We start from the raw sequence: 17,167 nt of genomic DNA on the forward strand, positions 1-17,167 counted from the left end.
TAATCCCCCAAAACACAGCCGATCAATACACGGATCAATCATTAATGAAGAGTGGCACGTCGGCCCTGCTCCGCGCGCCCCTCATCCCCTCCTCCCCCCTCCACGATCCTCCACTCTGAGCCCAGTGTACCTGACACACACACACACACACACACACACACACACACACACACACACACACACACACACACACACACACACACACACACACACACACAGTCTGCTGCCTCGATAACGGTGCTGCTCCAAACCACCGCTAGGGGGCACTGCAACATTTTACACAGGGGGTTTTTCGTGAAGTTTTTTTTTTTTTTTTTTTTTTCCCTTTTTCCGGGAAATAAAGTGAAACTACAGCTGAGTGCGGACTACAAAGTGATCTGATCACCAGCTCGTCTCTGCAAAGTGAAAGGTAAGAGGAGGAGAGGAGGAGAGAAGGAGTGTGTGCAGAGAGAGAGAGGGAGAGAGAGAGCACACACACACACACATAACATGATCTAACGTGGACTTTGATCAGAGTTGAACCTCCAGCTGTGCACAGACAAACTAACAGCTGTCGAGTTACAGAAACCCAGTGGAAAAGTGACCAGGACCACGGTGTGTGTGTGTGTGTGTGTGTGTGTGTGTGTGTGTGTGTGTGTGTGTGTGTGTGTGTGTGTGTGTGTGTGTGTGTGTGTGTGGACTGAAGCAGTGAGGTCACCTTTGGCTCTGATGTGTCTTAGACATGTTCCACTTTATTAAAGTGAGGGGAGTGTTAGTGTAGAGTGTGTGTGTGCTGTCGAGCAGCTTCCACCTCTCACCTGTTTGTTATGTTGATGAACACCACACCCACACAGTTTCTGTCACGTACACGCAACAATATGCAGTGAGCAAATATAAGAGCACATTCAGACTCAACACAAAAATAATCATAATATCGATATAAAATAAGACATTGTTAAACACTTTACCTGAAACTTTATTGTAGGTTTGAAATCAACCATACTCTTATTTTCATTATTGATTTACTGTGTAAGTTGCTGTGGTGTGATATGAGCTCAGAGTGATGTGTAGCCTACTTCAGTTACATTTATACATTTATTCATTTTACAATAATATAACAATGAGAAAAACAAAAAAATTGCCTCATTCAAGAAGCAATTCTGACTGAGAGGAGACTTTAAAATAAGTCAGTTTGTGATCTGTTGAGGGAACAAAAGTCTACTGACACTGCTCTGTCCTCTTTTGATCTTTAAATATGGTTTAATGTCTTTGTTGTTCAGATTGTGAAGCCCTTTCCTACAGATTTGTGAGTCAGGACAATACTCTAAATGCACTGACTGGATTATAACCCTGCGTCTGTGTGTTGTTGTTGTTGTTGTGCAGGATGTCAGCTGTTAGGATGACCGAGGGGAGTGTGCAGGTGGAGAGCTGCACAGCTCCGCTCTTCTACAGACAGAGTGAACCTGCCACAGGGGAGGCCAGGATGTCGGTCCTTCTCCTCCACGGCATCCGCTTCTCATCTGAAAACTGGCTCAACATCGGCACCATGGAGGCTCTGGCCAGAGCCGGCTGCCGCGCTGTGGCCATCGACCTGCCAGGTCAGTCTGTGGGGGACAAGTCTGTGTTAACAAGTGGGCAGAGTGGGCAGTGTCCCTGGACTCCCAGTCCTCCCTCCCACTGGTCACTGATCTGTATATACGCTCAACACCTACTTTATTAAGTACACAATGTCTACATGTGTTTAAAGGGATAGTTCAACAGTTTGGCAAATTCACCTATTGCCACAATCCCTATAGTCATAGCAGTAGGTTCATTACCTTAAATGATCAGTGCATGTTGTTTTGAGATCAGCGGGGCAGAGACGTGAGCTGCTCAGTGAACACAATGGAGGTGAATGGTACAGGTCCCCTGTCCCTCATCAAATACACAATCCAACAACTCCAAAACGCTCTAGTGGACAAGTTGTGACCTGCACATTTACCACGTTATGAGATAATCATGTAACTTTACGAGACAGAGTTGTTTTCGAGGTAAATGCAAAGCCAGAACTACACTCCAGACATGGCTGCTGGGCAGAGTGATTTGAAAAGCGTAAGTAGTTCAGAGTATTTGTTCATGTGTCATAATGTTACATAATTATACATGATTATTTCATAGCGTGGTGAATGTGCAGGTAACAACTTGTCCACCAGAGCGTTTTGGAGTTGTTGGATTGTGTATTTGATGAGTTTGATGAGGGACAGGGGGCTATGTACCGTTCACCTCCATTGTGTTCACTGAGCAGCTCACGTCTCTGCCCCGCTGATCTCAAAACAACATGCACCAATAATTAAAGGTAATCAACCTACTGCTATGACTACAGGGATTATGGCAAATGCCATCGCAAATCTGTAGCAACTTTATGATGTCATCATGTCAATATGGACCTGTACCACTGAGGAATATTTCCAGCACCTTGTTCAATCTATGTCTCAAAGAACCAAGGCAGTGATGAATGTGTGTGATGAAAGATCTAATCTGGTAAGAGCAGGGTGTACCTAATGAAGTAGTGAGTGTATGTGGGGGCATTTACATCAACAACTGCCCCCCTGCCCTGTGTGTCACAGCCACTGGTGCTAAAAGTAAATGTGGACCAGTAGCTGCTGAGGCTCTGAGGTCGTAACAGAGAGAGAAACACTGCATTTATAGTGAGTTTCCACTGAAGCGCTGTGTCCGTGTGTGTGTCTGTTTACAGGACTTGGCAGGTCGAAGGCGGCGGAGGCCCCGGCCCCCGTGGGAGAACTGGCCCCTGCAGGTTTCCTGAAGGAAGTGTGTGAGCAGCTGAAGTTGAGCCCGGTGGTGGTGATCAGCCCGTCCCTCAGTGGGATGTACTCGCTCCCCTTCCTCCTCCAGCACCAAGTCCTGGTCCGAGCCTACGTCCCTGTAGCTCCCATCTGCACCGACAAGTTCACAGCCGAGCAGTACCAGAGTGTGCAGGTACAGTCTGCACACGGGGATATGGTGTGATTTATATCCCTCTGTAGCCCTGATTTTTTTTTTTGCTCTCTGAGTGTGTGCTCTTCATTTTCTCTTTACAGGACAACTGAAGTTACTGTGAATGTCAAATTTAATTTCCAGCACTTTCCTCTCCCCTGTTCAAAAAGAGGCTGTGGATTTGTACACGCAACCATGGCAGGAGTAGATATCATGTGACTTTGTACTTTTCACAGAATCCACTTGCTTTCATCCAACTCCAAACCTTTTCAAAATTAAATTTCGTAGATAGCAAAGCAAGTGAAGGTGCATAATCCATGAAGGAGAGGTGTGTGTTACAGTGAAGTAGTTCACCTCCAGGAACAAACAGAACAGACATGTCAGAGGAAACGCATGAAACTCCAACTGAAGCTTAACATTATTAAATATTCACAGCAAAGGAATAAAAGGACTATTTTTAAGTATAATATGAATATGCTTTTTGAAATATTTCCACTTTATATTCTTTGATACTTTTAGTCCACTACATTGATTTGACAGCTATACCAGTTTCTTTGATGATCAAGGTTTTACATAATAAACACATGATCAGGTTTTAAAGCTGCACTGCATTTGGTTCAGCACTTAACACCAGTAACTTTGATGCAATAATTTACAAGTGATGAAGCTCGTTTTCTTTTCATACTTTTGACTCATGTATTTTAGTGATTAGGTTTTTAAAGGGCAGTTCATTGATTTGACAGGTGACAGTCGTGGGGAGAGTTACGGTGTCCTGTGTGTGGAGGAGCTTTTCAAAAACCTGAGAAAACAACCTCAGTGACGTCAGAGTGAAGTAACCAGGTTTATCTTGGTTTGGAGACGACAGTTTTATAACAGAGACTGAATTTACACCCTGTTAATGAAAAGACGCTGTCAAACTGTATCATGGAAATTGAAGGATCCAGCGTTTTTGGGAACATGAGTCATATTTAAGCAATTTTATTATTAATCTTATTAATTGTGTGAACTCACACTACATGTTTTAATTGGCCACAGCTTGCAGCATCTGGACTGGAGTCCTGGGACTTTTATTTTGTAATTTAGTGGCTGTGTGACCTTTAAGTGTCTAAGTCTGAACCCTACTGATAAAAGCAGCTCTTTTATTAAATGTTTATTTGCTTTTTTATTCATTCTACTTTTGTCCATATCAAAACATAAATTAGAATAGAAATAAAGAGCTTGTCTTTTTTTTTTGTTAGCAGATGTGTTTGTTTTTATTTTACTTTAGGTAAAATGTATATTTACAATAACTCCTTTGGCAGCACAGTTGAATTTCTTTTTTTCCTCGTGTCACCTCCAGGTCCCATCGCTGATCGTCTATGGCGACCAGGACGCTCAGCTCGGAGAGGTGTCGCTGCGCAACCTGAGCAATCTGGCCAATCACAGCGTGGTGGTGATGAAGGGAGCGGGTCACCCCTGTTACCTGGACGACCCCGACACTTGGCACAAGGCTCTCACAGACTTCCTGAACACGCTGTGAAGCTCCTCAGTGTGTAGTGGTGGAGAGATCCATACACACACACAGACACACACACCTTCACCTATAAGACTGAGAGGAGCCACACAAATAAACATGTTGTTCATTCACGACAAACGTAGACCACAGACATCCTCCGGCAGGACCTGATTTTGACTTTTTAATAGTGTCATAGATGAAACTGGAAATCAAGTCCTGTTTTTATGATGAAGAGCAGACGAGGCTCAAATTTTAAAGGACAAGTTCAACATTTTGGGAGATATAGCTACTGGGAAACAAGTCCCAGCCATGAAACACAATGGGTTAATACTATGTGTAATGCCTCTCTTTGGGAGAAAGAAATAACATATTTCCCAAAATACTGAACTTTTCTTTTGACACTTCACCATGAAAATATATAATATGTATTACAACTGATACAGTTACAATTTATTCTCCTATAGATTTAACGTTTTCAATTCAACTCAGCAAATAAAATGAATCTCCAGCTGCGTCTCACTGAGAAACCAAACACCACACACTGAACTGAAGTGAAAAATATGAACATTATTTAATAACTGATTCTCTGTAATAAACAATTTGAAAATATTTTACAAGGAGTCACAGACACAATATTTTACAAATTTTGCCCTCTTCTTTTTTTTTTTTTTTGTTTTAGCTTCATCTGTACAAAAGAATGGAGCGACATGGACCAGTGCCCAGAAAAGAAGGAGCGAAATCTTCCACACACACACAAACATTCACACTCACATACGTACAAGAAATAAAAGAAACAAAATCAAATGAAAAAAAGAAAAGAAAAACATTTTGACTTCAGATCTCAAACTTATCAACAGTGCTGTATTCCTATTTTTTTTTTTGACTTCACTTAAAATTCGACTGATTTTACTTTTTTTTCCTCTAAATGTTGTTATTTTTTTCACACACTTGTCAAACATGGTCACATAGCACCAGACTACAGACTACAGAATCACATACACACGTGTCTTTCCCACAGAGACGTACCAACACAGATGCAGCGAGGGTCGGGAGGGGGGGCTTCGTGAAAACTCTCCCTTTACTGACTTACTTTAGGGGCGTGTCCCAAAGCTGACCCCTCCCTCTCATCCCCAAGCTGGTCCAATAATCTGTTTTTTTCTTTATTTTTTCTTTGTTTTTTTTTCTTTTCTTTTTTTTTTGGCAAAAGTAAATCCGTCAAACCACAGAAATCATCCGTGTGCCCCTTTCAAGAAGACGTTTTCTGTCGGGGTGCACACACAGACGTCACTACATGATTCCTCCATGACCTTCTGTCGACAGGCCCGTGCTGCTCTGTGGAGACCCACTCCCTGAGCTTTCCTCTGACATCCCGCCCGCTCACAAACACACACACAAAAAAAAAACAACAACAACAAAAAATAAAAAATACAGATTGCTGCAGACACCTGGGAAGTGACGTCCTAAGTTTACTTCTGCCTGGTGCTTGACATCCCAGCTGGGCGTGAGTTTGCTTAAATATGTGTGCGCGCGTTGTGCATAATGTCTCGGTGCAGGTGCACAAACTGTAGGCCTACATATTTTACGTATATGTGTGAGACTGTAAGCATACAGAGCCGGGAAAAGAGAGGAAGTTGCAGGGCGTACATTTCCACAGGCACGTGTAGTGTTCATTTACAGACAGTGGAAATAGGGAAACAGACAGAATTAATGGCACAGGACAGACAAACCACTGCCAGAAAAGTAAAACTGCACCCGGCGTCAGGTGAGCCGGCCCAAACCCAACTCTGAAAAGAACCAAATTGCAAATACAAGTCTTAAATTTCAAATTTTTTTTTTTTTAACAGTCTTCAGTTTCATCAAGTCTGATTTCTTCCGAGCCGCGCTGCAGTTACTGTGCTGGCGTGTTTGTCGCATCGAAGAGTACCAACAACTGTACAGAGTGTGTTAGAAGTTAGGGATTCTCCACCACCAGAGCGACACGGCGAGGGTCGGGTGGGTCGAGAACGTCGACGGTCGGAACAACTCCCGCCCTCCTTCAAGCGTTTAATCGAACAGGCATCGATCGATACTGAATCATTCCAAGACGTAAAGATACAAAACTAGAGCTCACTAAACTTACTGCAGAACACCAAGAAAAACCGGGGGGAGTGGATATTTTGGAGGATCTATTTGTGTATGTGTGTGTGTGTGAGAGAAAGAGTGTGGATGAGAGAGGAGGGGGGACGTATCAGAGCTCTGTACTGCGTAACACTAAGGCATTTATAGAGGCTTTGTTAACTATGTTGCATTTGTAAAAGAAAAAACACTGATGAACTACACATTCTTTCAGACTCCTCTGCTCCTGTAGACTGATATTTAAGCTGACGGATGGTTAAACACAGATTCTTTTTTCTTGGTTTCAGTAAAATCCCTTTTTTTTTTTTTCTCATTGACAACAACACTGGATTTTGTCCTTTGCAACATAGGAACTGGAAAAACAGCTGTGCTACCACGACAGTCCTCCCTCACACACTCGTATGTAAAAGACATTCCCTTTGAGGGGGGTTTGAACGCAAACTAACACACATACATCCATACACACACGATTCAGGCAGAACTATAGCAGTCAGGTGGCCCTAAAAGTTATGTCGCTGTATACTGATAGTGTATCGTAGATCTATACATGGCTTTGTAAAGGGACGGTATAGTAACTCCATATGATGGCAGTCAGGTGGCTCTGAGGGGGGAACAGCAGCCACAGCCGGGGCAAATACATTAAGCTAGAGCCGCTCAGTGTGACGGCTCCGTGTAAAGCTATGTCTAATAGCCTCACGGGCTCCAAAGCCTCAAAGATGGCTGCGTTATAAAGGTACTATACAGTAGCTCTACTCTAATACAGCCGATGCATTCCAAAACAAAGTGCGTCAAGGCACTATGAAACAGAGCGGCTCCTAAACATGGGAGTCTAAGTGACTGTTCACACATCGCGATGATCAAATGACGAACTGTGACGGATTACAACCAGAGTCCTACTGTACTGTGATCACCATATTTAGTGGCCTCTTCTGCACTTTTGTTGGAAATGTTGATAAGCCCCTATCCCCCAGCAGCGAATGGTTTTGAAGTTTGAACAGCATCAGTCACAAAGGTAAAATAAGCCCCCATTAACAAAAAAAAAAGAAGACAAACTCACCTGGGACTACTATGAGACAGTCATGAGGCAGAGAGCTTGGTGTGAGCACAGATACAAATCGTGGTTAGAGGAGTGTTAGTAGGAGTTAGTGGAGAAGCCTCATGAGGATTGGCAGAGGTGAGCTTTCCTATCAAGAGAGTGCAGGGAGTTCTTCTTTTATTTTTTTTTCTCAACATCAGTCTAAACCAGAGGTCAGAGTGGTCGATTGATCGTAAAGGAGAAAACTACACAACATCAACAATGCTCCTGAACAAATCTGAGTAACTCAACGCTGATTCATCTCTCCCAGCTGTCACTAGTGTTAACACAGAGCGCACTAGCCGTAAGGAGTCAATATGAGGACAAACACCACATTACCATAATGTCCGGTGGACGTCTTTTAAAAAGCATCATCAACATCTGCACTAAGCAGCTGCACGAAATGAATCAGCCTTCAGTTTCCGACCGTATCCACACCTCCTCTCAGGGTTTATCCTAAATCTAAATCAGAAGCATTTTTCTTCCCATGTTTTGGCTATAAAAATAAGACAACATGAAAGTCTATCTCATTTTGGCAAGTAGATATAGTGCATAAATTAATTCATGTCTTTTCAGATTAACACCTAATGACTTCCTTTTCAAATTAAAAACCTAAATATACTGTATGTTTGGAATACTCATCACTTCAGCAGTTTATACTTGACATTTTGTATACGTGACAGTTCTTATTTTTCTGTTGTTTTTTTTTTCCTTTTCTTCTTTTATGGTGGCTATTAGGCGGCTGAACGGTCCACAGCCCGTTATGAGAGGCGAACGACAGAGCGGTGAGACTCTGAGATGGAGAGAAGAGGAGGAGGAGAAGTCCCATCATCTGTCCCACAGACAGAGGCCGAGGTGGACAAGATCACCTCGGGCCCTCCGGTCTGTGTGTGAGGCGGGAGATCTGTGTCCAGGACATGGACGTGTCCTGTTTTCCCCCCTCCCCTCTCTTGGATGGTGGACGTGGTGATGGTCGTTGGGGGTGGGACGGAGGGAGGTTGGGTGGGGGGGCTTTGTTTTCTTTTCAGACGTTGTCTCTGATGATTCAGGTCCTCCTCTTCCTGCAGATGAAGGTTAATTGGCTGAGGACACAAATGTCCAGCAGTTGTCACTAAGCGACACAAACTGAAGCAAGCTGGGTAGCGCGGCACTCAGGGCTTCCGACTTGCTGTGATAGGAAGTCCCATTATTACCTATGACTATATCAGGGGAGGGAGGGGGGGCAAAGGGGGCACAGAGGAGGGGCAGAGGGTTTCAGGACGGGGGGAGAAGCCTGGGAGGGCTAAAAGAAGGAGAAGTGGAGGAAAATGAAATTAATGTAGTAGGGAGTGGACGTGGGGGCCGACAGCTGGATAAAGCAGCAGCAGCTGGATGAGCAGTAAAGTGTAGAAAGACGGACGGAAAGAGTGACCTCGGCCACAGTCCGACGTGTTCTCCTGCAGAGGAAAAGACACAGCGGTATAAGATACAGTGGAAAACTCTGATATTTATTCCCTATGCTTGGTTACCTCCATCGTCCCACTAATGTGTGTGACTAACAACAAACATTTTGTTTTCATTCTTTTTCTCTCATCATTAAAGGGATAGTTCAACATTTTGGCAAATTGGCCCATTGCCATAATCCTTATAGTCATATGAGTAGGTTTGTTACCTTTAATTGTTGGTGCAAGCTGTTTTTTGATCGGTGGGGCAGAGATACGAGCTGCTCAGCTAATGCTAGGGAGGCATATGGTATTTCCGGATTTCCCCCATTAAACTCATCAAATACACAATCCAACAACTCTAAAACGCTCTGGTTGACAAGTTGTGACCTGCACAGTCACCACGCTATGAGATAATAACGAACGTTACGAGACAGAGTCGCTTTTGAGGCAAATGCATAGCTGGAACTACATTCATGACACGGCTGCTTGGCTGAGTGATTTCAAAAGCGCAAGTAGTTCTGAGTATTTCCTTCATGTGTCATTATGTTACATAATTATGCGTTATTATTTCGTAGCGTGGCGAATGTGCAGGTCACAACTTGTCCACGAGAGCGTTTAGGAGTTGCTGGATTGTGTATTTCATAAATTTGATGAGGGAAACCCGGAAATCCCATGAGCCTCCGTAGCGTAGCTCTGAGCAGCTCGTATCTCTGCTCCGCCAATCGAAAAACAGCCTGCACCGACAAATAAAGGTAACGAACCTACTGCTAGCCTATGACTATAAGGATTATGGCAATTGGCGAATTTGCCAAAATGTTTTAATTTAATTTTTTTCTTTTTTTAAAGTCTTGGATTATTTAAGGAATAGTTTTCTAGCATTTTGAGAAATTCACCTATTCACTATCTTGTCAAAAGTTAAATAAGAATGCTAATGCTGTTAGCTTAGCTTCACAGATAAACACGGAGAAGCAGTTACTCTATCTCTGCCTAAGGTTTTAAATTCACCACTAAAGTTCACCAATTACCACGCTGCACCTCGTTTGTTCAGTCAGCTCAGAAACACACAGATCTAAAAGGAGAATCCAACTCTCAACAAGATAGCAAATAAGCATAATGCCCTCAGCTAACCAGCTTGCTCTGAATTATTCATGTGGATAGGAGACATAAAACAATGACACTATAAAACTAGGAGATCACGTCTCAATCAACTGCCTATTTGCATTTACATAATGATACTGCTGTGCATTCTGTTTTTCTGACTGGAAAAAATGAATAATTTCCTGTTCGTGATTTTGAACCTCGCTAGTTTGTGGACTAGAAGTGCCTGTTTGTCTTTCTCAGTGCTTATTGATACAGTGTGTGGAAATCTTACAGAGATGTTATTGTCAAAGCAGGTGGACGGTCCTTTTCGATAACGGGCCACGGGCATTTCTTCACACGGGTTTTCCTCCTGGACTGCAAATCGACTCAATTAAGAAAAATGTTTGAAATCCTTTGAATTTTTTCCTTTTCTTTTTTTCCCTTCTCCCTCTCTGCAGTGTCTCATCATTCACCCACACACTGATTCCTCATGCAGGCCTACAGATGTAAATGACTGGTCATAATTCACGGCGTCGTGATAAAAATAACCTTGAAATGAATGTGAAACGTCTGTGTTTCCGCAGGTATGGTAATAAGGAGATAAAATCTAGCGATTAGAGAAGTGTGTCTTCTCCTCTGCCAGCTGGTGAACAATGTGAAAAAGGATACACTCCTCCTCCTCCTGGGACAGCTTCTCTATCTCGCAGGTGTTGCATGGCATCTTCTCTGCCACCACAAACAGTAAGTTGGTGTTGTTTATCCTCTTGGCATGAATCAGCCTGCAGAGACACAACTCTGTCAACAACACACACACACACACACACACTCCTCCTTCTGCTTGCTTACATCATGGACTCATTTGCTAATGGATCAGTGAGATTCATGAGACAGTCTTATGAGGCTCATTTAGCCGATGAAATGACCGTTTCATTAAAGCTGATATGGTTTAATCATCAGCTGAGTTTATTAGCTCCAACGCAGAGATCCGTCTTCCTAACCGTCTCTGTCACAGCACAGTTCTTTATGGTGTGAGCACATGCATGCGTATTCAAATGTGTGTGTGTGTGTGCGTGTGTTTTGACATGTGTACAGACCTGGAGCAGTTGCCACAGTCTTGCAGTATGTTGTAGGAGCTGCTGAGATTACTTAAGTAGTACTGGGTCTGGATCATTACGCAGCTCCGCTCTTTGGAATCAATCCCGTCGGCCTCCACCTCATCTGCAGCGTCACCAGAGCACAGAGACGCGTCAGTCACAAAAATGATTTATAGAGGATCTGATTCTGGAAATAATATGAACACATGTGTCTGTCACTTCCTCACTATTTCCTTATGTTCACAGTTTGTGCACTGTTGCTGAATTATACACAAATTGCTTCACATCTGTGAGAATTAGAGCTGTCAACTTTGTTATTCGAACAGAATTCAAATTATTTAAAAAATGAAAACATTCGAAGGTGGAAACTGATGTTTGAATGTGTGCGTCGTGACGTTCGGGGTAGTAAACATGTTGATAAAACAAACTATTTTGTTGTTGTTGTGCGCAACGTAGAGCTGCAGCTTCAAATTTACGAGCAGAGTTTTTTTAATTGCCCGTTTATTGGGCTGGGGCGGTGCACCTACGTGTTCCCACACTACACACACAACTTCTTTTTTTTATCGATCGATCCCGCGGACCACTTGGATGTAGCCTGGCTCGTAAACCAGCCTCTCCCGGAAATGCATTTAATTTCATTTCACTGAAATGAAATGCATTTCCGGGAGAGGCTGGTTTACGAGGCTACTTTGGGTGCCGATCACGGATCAACTGTGATCCGTTGCATCACTACTTATAATATTTCGATTCCCCTTTGTTGGTAAAACACAAGCGTGTTGCAAATGTTACATAACAGATTTAGTTGGAATGCCCTTTAGTGGACGTAGGACGTAATAATAGGTATAGGTGTATATAATAAGCTAAAAACAAACAAGCAAACAAAAAAAGAGACATTAAAAATTTGAATCTAATTCAAATATTTAACATAAGAAGTATTAGACATTCAAATCTCTTTTTTCGTTTTGTTTTATTGTTTTTTTTTCTATTTGCTTTCTCTTTCATACTCCATAATCTATCTATCTGTCTTGCAATGTATTGTCGACATTGATAACTAAAATAAATACATTTTAAAAAAAGAAAAAAGGAATATGAATCTGATTGGGGGAAGATTGACAGCCTGAGTGAGAATAAATTTGACCAAAACTGACCAGTTGTAGAAGCTGAAGGCTTTTTGTCTCATCTTGATGATGTAGAAAAGTGTAACCGACAACAAAAACACACAAAAAACGGAACTAACACTAAGTGATTCAATATCTCGCTGCACCCACCTGTGACAAACCAACTATGATAAGCCAGGCCGTAGATGAACTGTTGGAACAGGGACCTGTGAAGACGGTGTGAAGGAGAATATGTAAACACAGAGCTGCAGCCCAGTAACAGAGGCTATAGACATCTCCCACACTCAGGCTGAGTGTGATGGAAACAGAGCTGCAGCACAAGCTGAAAATCTGATCACAGACAAAGGCACTGACTCAAGAGTTTTACAGGTACAACAGGAGAGTCGCGTAGCTGTTATGTTTAATGTGGGTGTAAGTGCTGGGAATGAACTGTGACTGAGCAGAGGGTATGAATAATGCATTTCTCATATCCACAGGTGGGAGATTTGGGGACGACCCTACGACTGGGAGTTTCAATTAAATCTTTAAACATCAGGAGAAAAAAAGAAAAAGACAAAATCTTACCATGCAGCTGCTGATGTCCACCACGCCACGTTTACAAAATCAGCAATTGTTGGCTGCAGACGAAGAGGAAATGTAAGAAGAAGAAAAAAAACACAAGCACAATACATGAATATTTCATTCTTCTACTCTGTGCCCTTTATTTCCTGCACCTTGTCCTTTTCCAGTGCTGAGTTTATGTTCTTACCACAAACACTCCTCTGGGTGCAGCTCCGGCTTCACTGTTGGGAATCCGCTCACACACAGACTGGTAATCAAATGACTGCTTTCGGTTGTAGAAGGAATTGTTGTAGAGAGCGTGCATCAAGTACGGGTCAACGTCGTTGAAGAACATTCCCACCTGTAGACGACGGGAAACACTATTCAGGCTTCGAGTCAGGAAAAATAAACTACAGTGAGGGTGTGAGAATCCATTCATCATCTTCACCTTGTTCCAGTCGTCCTTCTGATTGGACATGATCAGGAATGCACCGTCGTCTATTAAGTAACACAGGAGGTCCTGCACGCAGAGGGTAAAAACACTGGGCTGTTAACTGGAGGCACGGAGGAAAAAACGCACAGTGGTTTGATACATTTGATGAGAAACTCATTAAAAATCCTCACATCACTGTTGGCTTCACAGTCCATCTCACAGCCCCTGTTTGGTCCGCACTGTCAGAGAGACAAACAAGTTGAAAACACCATTTGAACATGTAAGTGCAAAAACTGGACTTTTAAAAGTCTATTTCAGTGAAAATCTAAAGTTGCCCTCCCGCTTTGGAACAACTGCCTGAGGAGATACGGCGTGCTCTTAAAACCCACTTTTACAGACTTGCTTTCCTTTCGTTTCCTATCATTTCTATTCCCCATCTTACTCCCTTAGTTGGTTTAGTTCCCCATTCCACTTTTAGAATCACTGCCCCTACACTATTGCCTCATTTTATCTCACAGTTTTACTCAGATGCTCATTCTTCTGTTTTAACTTTTTTATCCCATCTTTTCTTATCGTATCTCATCTTATCTCCTTTTATCATGACTGTAATACCCCCTTTTATCTATTTTATCTAATTAACTGCACCCTGCATTTTAATTTGAGTCCTCCTGGTCTCAATCTGTTGTTGGTGTCTTGTATTGCCTGTGTTGCTGTAATGCTTGGGTCCATCTCCTAAGGTTTGTGACACTTGTATGTGACTTCTGTGGTCTCTACTGTACATGTTGCATTTGTCATTTTGTAAACTTGTGTTTTTAAAGGTGCTATATAAAGAAGTTATTATTATTATTATATTATTTCACTACATTTTCATGTGTTACCGTATTTGAGCCTTGACGATTGTCGGTGTGGTTACTGGCAAGAATCTTGAACTTATCCGTCCAGGCTTCAAGATCGAGTTTCACTCCCACCACTGAGAGAAAAACAAGAAGATTCATTGGAATAATTAGATGAAAAAAGAAAAGACAGATGCACACAAAAGCAGAGCATGCAAACGTCGAGCAAACACATCCACACAAAGCGACAAGAAATGAAAACGTGGACGTGTAATTATCTCGTCTTGCTCTGACACATTTTCCATCATTATAAGGATTTTGTGTCTTCTCTCAGATCGGAGCCCACCTGCAGGTTTGATGGTCTTTCCTCCTATTGTGATCTCCACAGCTGTGCTGACCAGGATTCCTATGGTGTCATTCTCTGGGTTCAGTAATTCGTCCCTGGCTGAAGGAGGGAAAGAAATATAGAAACAGACCCCGGGCGGTGGGGGGTTAGAAACAAAGAGACACAACATTGTGAGCTATATAACCCCGGACCCAGAGCATCATTCACCTGTTCGATAAGGCGCTCGGAAGATGTAGCCCTTGTTGTCGAGGCTCCGGCGGTAATAGCTGGCATTAAACGGCTCAGGGTCTTCCTCCCATGTTTCTGCAGCCCTGAGATTTAAGACCACAGACACCAGAGCTGTGAATCTCTAACGTACAAGCTTCCTGCTGTTTGTGAGACATTTCAAGTGTTCCAAGAACTAGAGAAAAAAAAAGACACATAACAGAAATACTGAGCAACTGAGAGCAGCTCTTACTTGTTGGGGAACACTCTTGTTACACCTCCATCTGTGGCAGCAAACACGGCCAGGAAGCCATATCTAAATGTCAAGGTGCAGAGAAGAGACAGAAACAGGTTTCAAAATCAAATTCTTATCCACAGCCCAAATGTAGAATATGCAGCTCCCAGGCTCTTCCTGTTACTCACGTGTTCAAGTCTTTATTCTTCCACACTTTCTCGACCAGCTGTCTGATGATGCCCGTGTCCAGAATCAAGTTATGAAGGAGCAAATTGTCACCTGAACATAAACCACATGTTAGAGACTTGGCACAGAGCGTTAAGTCATGATGGAGATAATACTGCATCTCTGGTTGTAAGTGTTACCCGGTAACACTATATAGGTACCCACTATTAATAAGCATTAATTAATACTGAATTCTTAATTTATAAGGCATGAATACTCATTATGTAGTTTATAAATACATAAGTAAAACATTTTTAACTGTGTTTATAAACTACATACTAATGAGTATTCATGTGATGTGAATGATGAATTGAGTATTTAATGCTTTACTAATGCTTAATAATGTGTACTTATTATAAAGTGTTACTACCCTGTTAATCTATCAGTGACTTTATTAGGGACTATTTTCAGCCATGGACTGATACACATCCCACTGCCCTGGTGAGTATGCATGGCAGCTGGATGCTGGATGTGGGATTGACTCAGTGCCCATGACTGTCATAATAAAGGAGAGCGTCACTCAGCGCAGTGCTGCCACTCACTGATGTGTTTTTAATAGTTTTTTGGAAAACACAGTGCAGACAATATTTGCCAGTTGACAAATTATTCTTTGTTTCACTGTAGTTTGTCAGTTTCATTTTGTTTGTGAGGGATTTGTTGACAATAAGACATCCTTTATAGAAGCTGTTTGTTAGCTGGTAGCGCTACATAGGCAGTGTTAGCATCCACAGCTAACTTCACACACCAGTCTACAGCTGTATGCATCCATTTCTTTTAACTGTTAGCATGCTAACCAGTTAGCTCTGCATGGCCGAGCCATTTTGTCAGTGGTTCTGCTCAGAGAGCCCATTATAACCTATTTTTTCTGCTTTTGACAAGCCTGGTCAGTAAACAGCTCTTAATGCTGATGATGGCTACATGTTCACAGGAAAACGTACAGTACACAGAACTCTTTTAAAGGTCCAGTGTGTAAAATGAGGGGAAAACAGTGACATCTAGCATTCTGATTCTATTATTTAGCTATTAAATAATTCTATTGTTTATTCATGGACGTGAAACTCTTGAAACGTGCTCTCTGGTTGGCTGGATTTTCCATTCCATACAAACATGGCGGCGCAAGATGGCGACTCTCTCTAAGCAAGACCCTTGCTAATAAAAGAAGAATTGTAAGGCTATGAAAACCAAACAGATGTTTATTTTATAGCGATTATATACAAATATATTAATTGGTAGTATATTCAGATTTTGCCAATAAATCTTGACAATAAATCTTGACAAATATTACACACTGGACCTTTAAAGTCAGTCCTGAATGATCTAGTCTGTGTGGTGGAAGAGGAACAAACTCACATTGTTTAGAGTCCGGTGTCACCTTCTCCATGAGAGCAATGAAGTTGAGCAGGAACTCGGTGTTGTTGTTGGCCAGTTCCAGATCATTGCAGTACTCCCTGAGGAACAGACAAGACATTTAAACTCAGATGAAGAGGGAAAAAACAAACAAGTACACACCATTTACACTCTGCCTGCCTCTCTTGCCTCTCTTAAGGGAAACGCAACGCAAAGTGGAGAAGCATCAAACCAAACCATACACAGGTTACTTGATGCTATCATGTGCAGCATGCATGTCCTTAAGCTTATATTCAGATGCACAAAAAACACCTGTCAGTCAAAACAACACGTGGATTGAACTGCGGAGCAGAGAACAGGCAGCACGACCAAGAAGAGATGTTTATCAGTGTGTCTCAGATTCCAGGTTGTTGCTGGAGGATGTGAAGGTTTGATAACAAAGCAGCACATGCAAAGAGGATTTCACTCTTATTTTCCTAGTTATTCTTTTTGCTGTCCAATTTTATATTTAACAGTACACTGTACAGTACAACCAAACCAATAGGCTAATTGCTATAAATATTAGTGTAATGTAAACATGCAGCACCACAGTGGCAGCAGGGAAAGCAGATTCTATGTCTTTGGTACTTTATTGTAATTAGGGGAATTACA

At 42.3% G+C, this 17,167-nt stretch overlaps 2 protein-coding genes across 3 annotated transcripts in view; one reads left to right on the forward strand and one right to left on the reverse strand.

Moving 5' to 3' along the window:
• Positions 1-102: 102 nt before the first annotated feature.
• Positions 103-5,330, forward strand: abhd14b (abhydrolase domain containing 14B). 2 transcript variants are annotated; one of them, XM_083972034.1, is made up of 5 exons: positions 103-409; positions 1,363-1,577; positions 2,714-2,955; positions 4,292-4,480; positions 5,127-5,330. In XM_083972034.1, exons 2-4 carry the CDS (start codon positions 1,364-1,366, stop codon positions 4,469-4,471), a joined length of 636 nt encoding a protein of 211 aa, XP_083828160.1. In that variant the 5' UTR covers positions 103-409; position 1,363; the 3' UTR covers positions 4,472-4,480; positions 5,127-5,330. The 2 variants fall into 2 exon arrangements, with proteins under 2 accessions (XP_083828160.1, XP_083828159.1); XM_083972033.1 differs by lacking the exon at positions 5,127-5,330 and having other exon boundaries at positions 4,292-5,115.
• A 3,558-nt stretch (positions 5,331-8,888) lies between these two features.
• cacna2d2a (calcium channel, voltage-dependent, alpha 2/delta subunit 2a) overlaps positions 8,889-17,167 on the reverse strand; it is a gene marked incomplete at its 5' end in the record, with an annotated part of 167,084 nt that continues 158,805 nt past the window's right edge. The window contains 15 exons of the mRNA XM_083971151.1: positions 8,889-9,073; positions 10,434-10,516; positions 10,811-10,920; positions 11,236-11,359; positions 12,504-12,559; positions 12,918-12,970; positions 13,102-13,254; positions 13,342-13,413; positions 13,518-13,565; positions 14,205-14,296; positions 14,506-14,604; positions 14,713-14,816; positions 14,963-15,025; positions 15,133-15,223; positions 16,520-16,617. Coding sequence (XP_083827277.1) covers positions 8,951-9,073; positions 10,434-10,516; positions 10,811-10,920; positions 11,236-11,359; positions 12,504-12,559; positions 12,918-12,970; positions 13,102-13,254; positions 13,342-13,413; positions 13,518-13,565; positions 14,205-14,296; positions 14,506-14,604; positions 14,713-14,816; positions 14,963-15,025; positions 15,133-15,223; positions 16,520-16,617 — 1,369 coding nt within the window. The 3' untranslated portion in view covers positions 8,889-8,950. The remainder of the gene's footprint in view (positions 9,074-10,433; positions 10,517-10,810; positions 10,921-11,235; positions 11,360-12,503; positions 12,560-12,917; positions 12,971-13,101; positions 13,255-13,341; positions 13,414-13,517; positions 13,566-14,204; positions 14,297-14,505; positions 14,605-14,712; positions 14,817-14,962; positions 15,026-15,132; positions 15,224-16,519; positions 16,618-17,167) is intronic.

The sequence above is a fragment of the Trachurus trachurus genome (assembly GCF_905171665.1).
Source record: "Trachurus trachurus genome assembly, chromosome: 5".
In the NCBI taxonomy this organism is placed as follows: domain Eukaryota; kingdom Metazoa; phylum Chordata; class Actinopteri; order Carangiformes; family Carangidae; genus Trachurus; species Trachurus trachurus.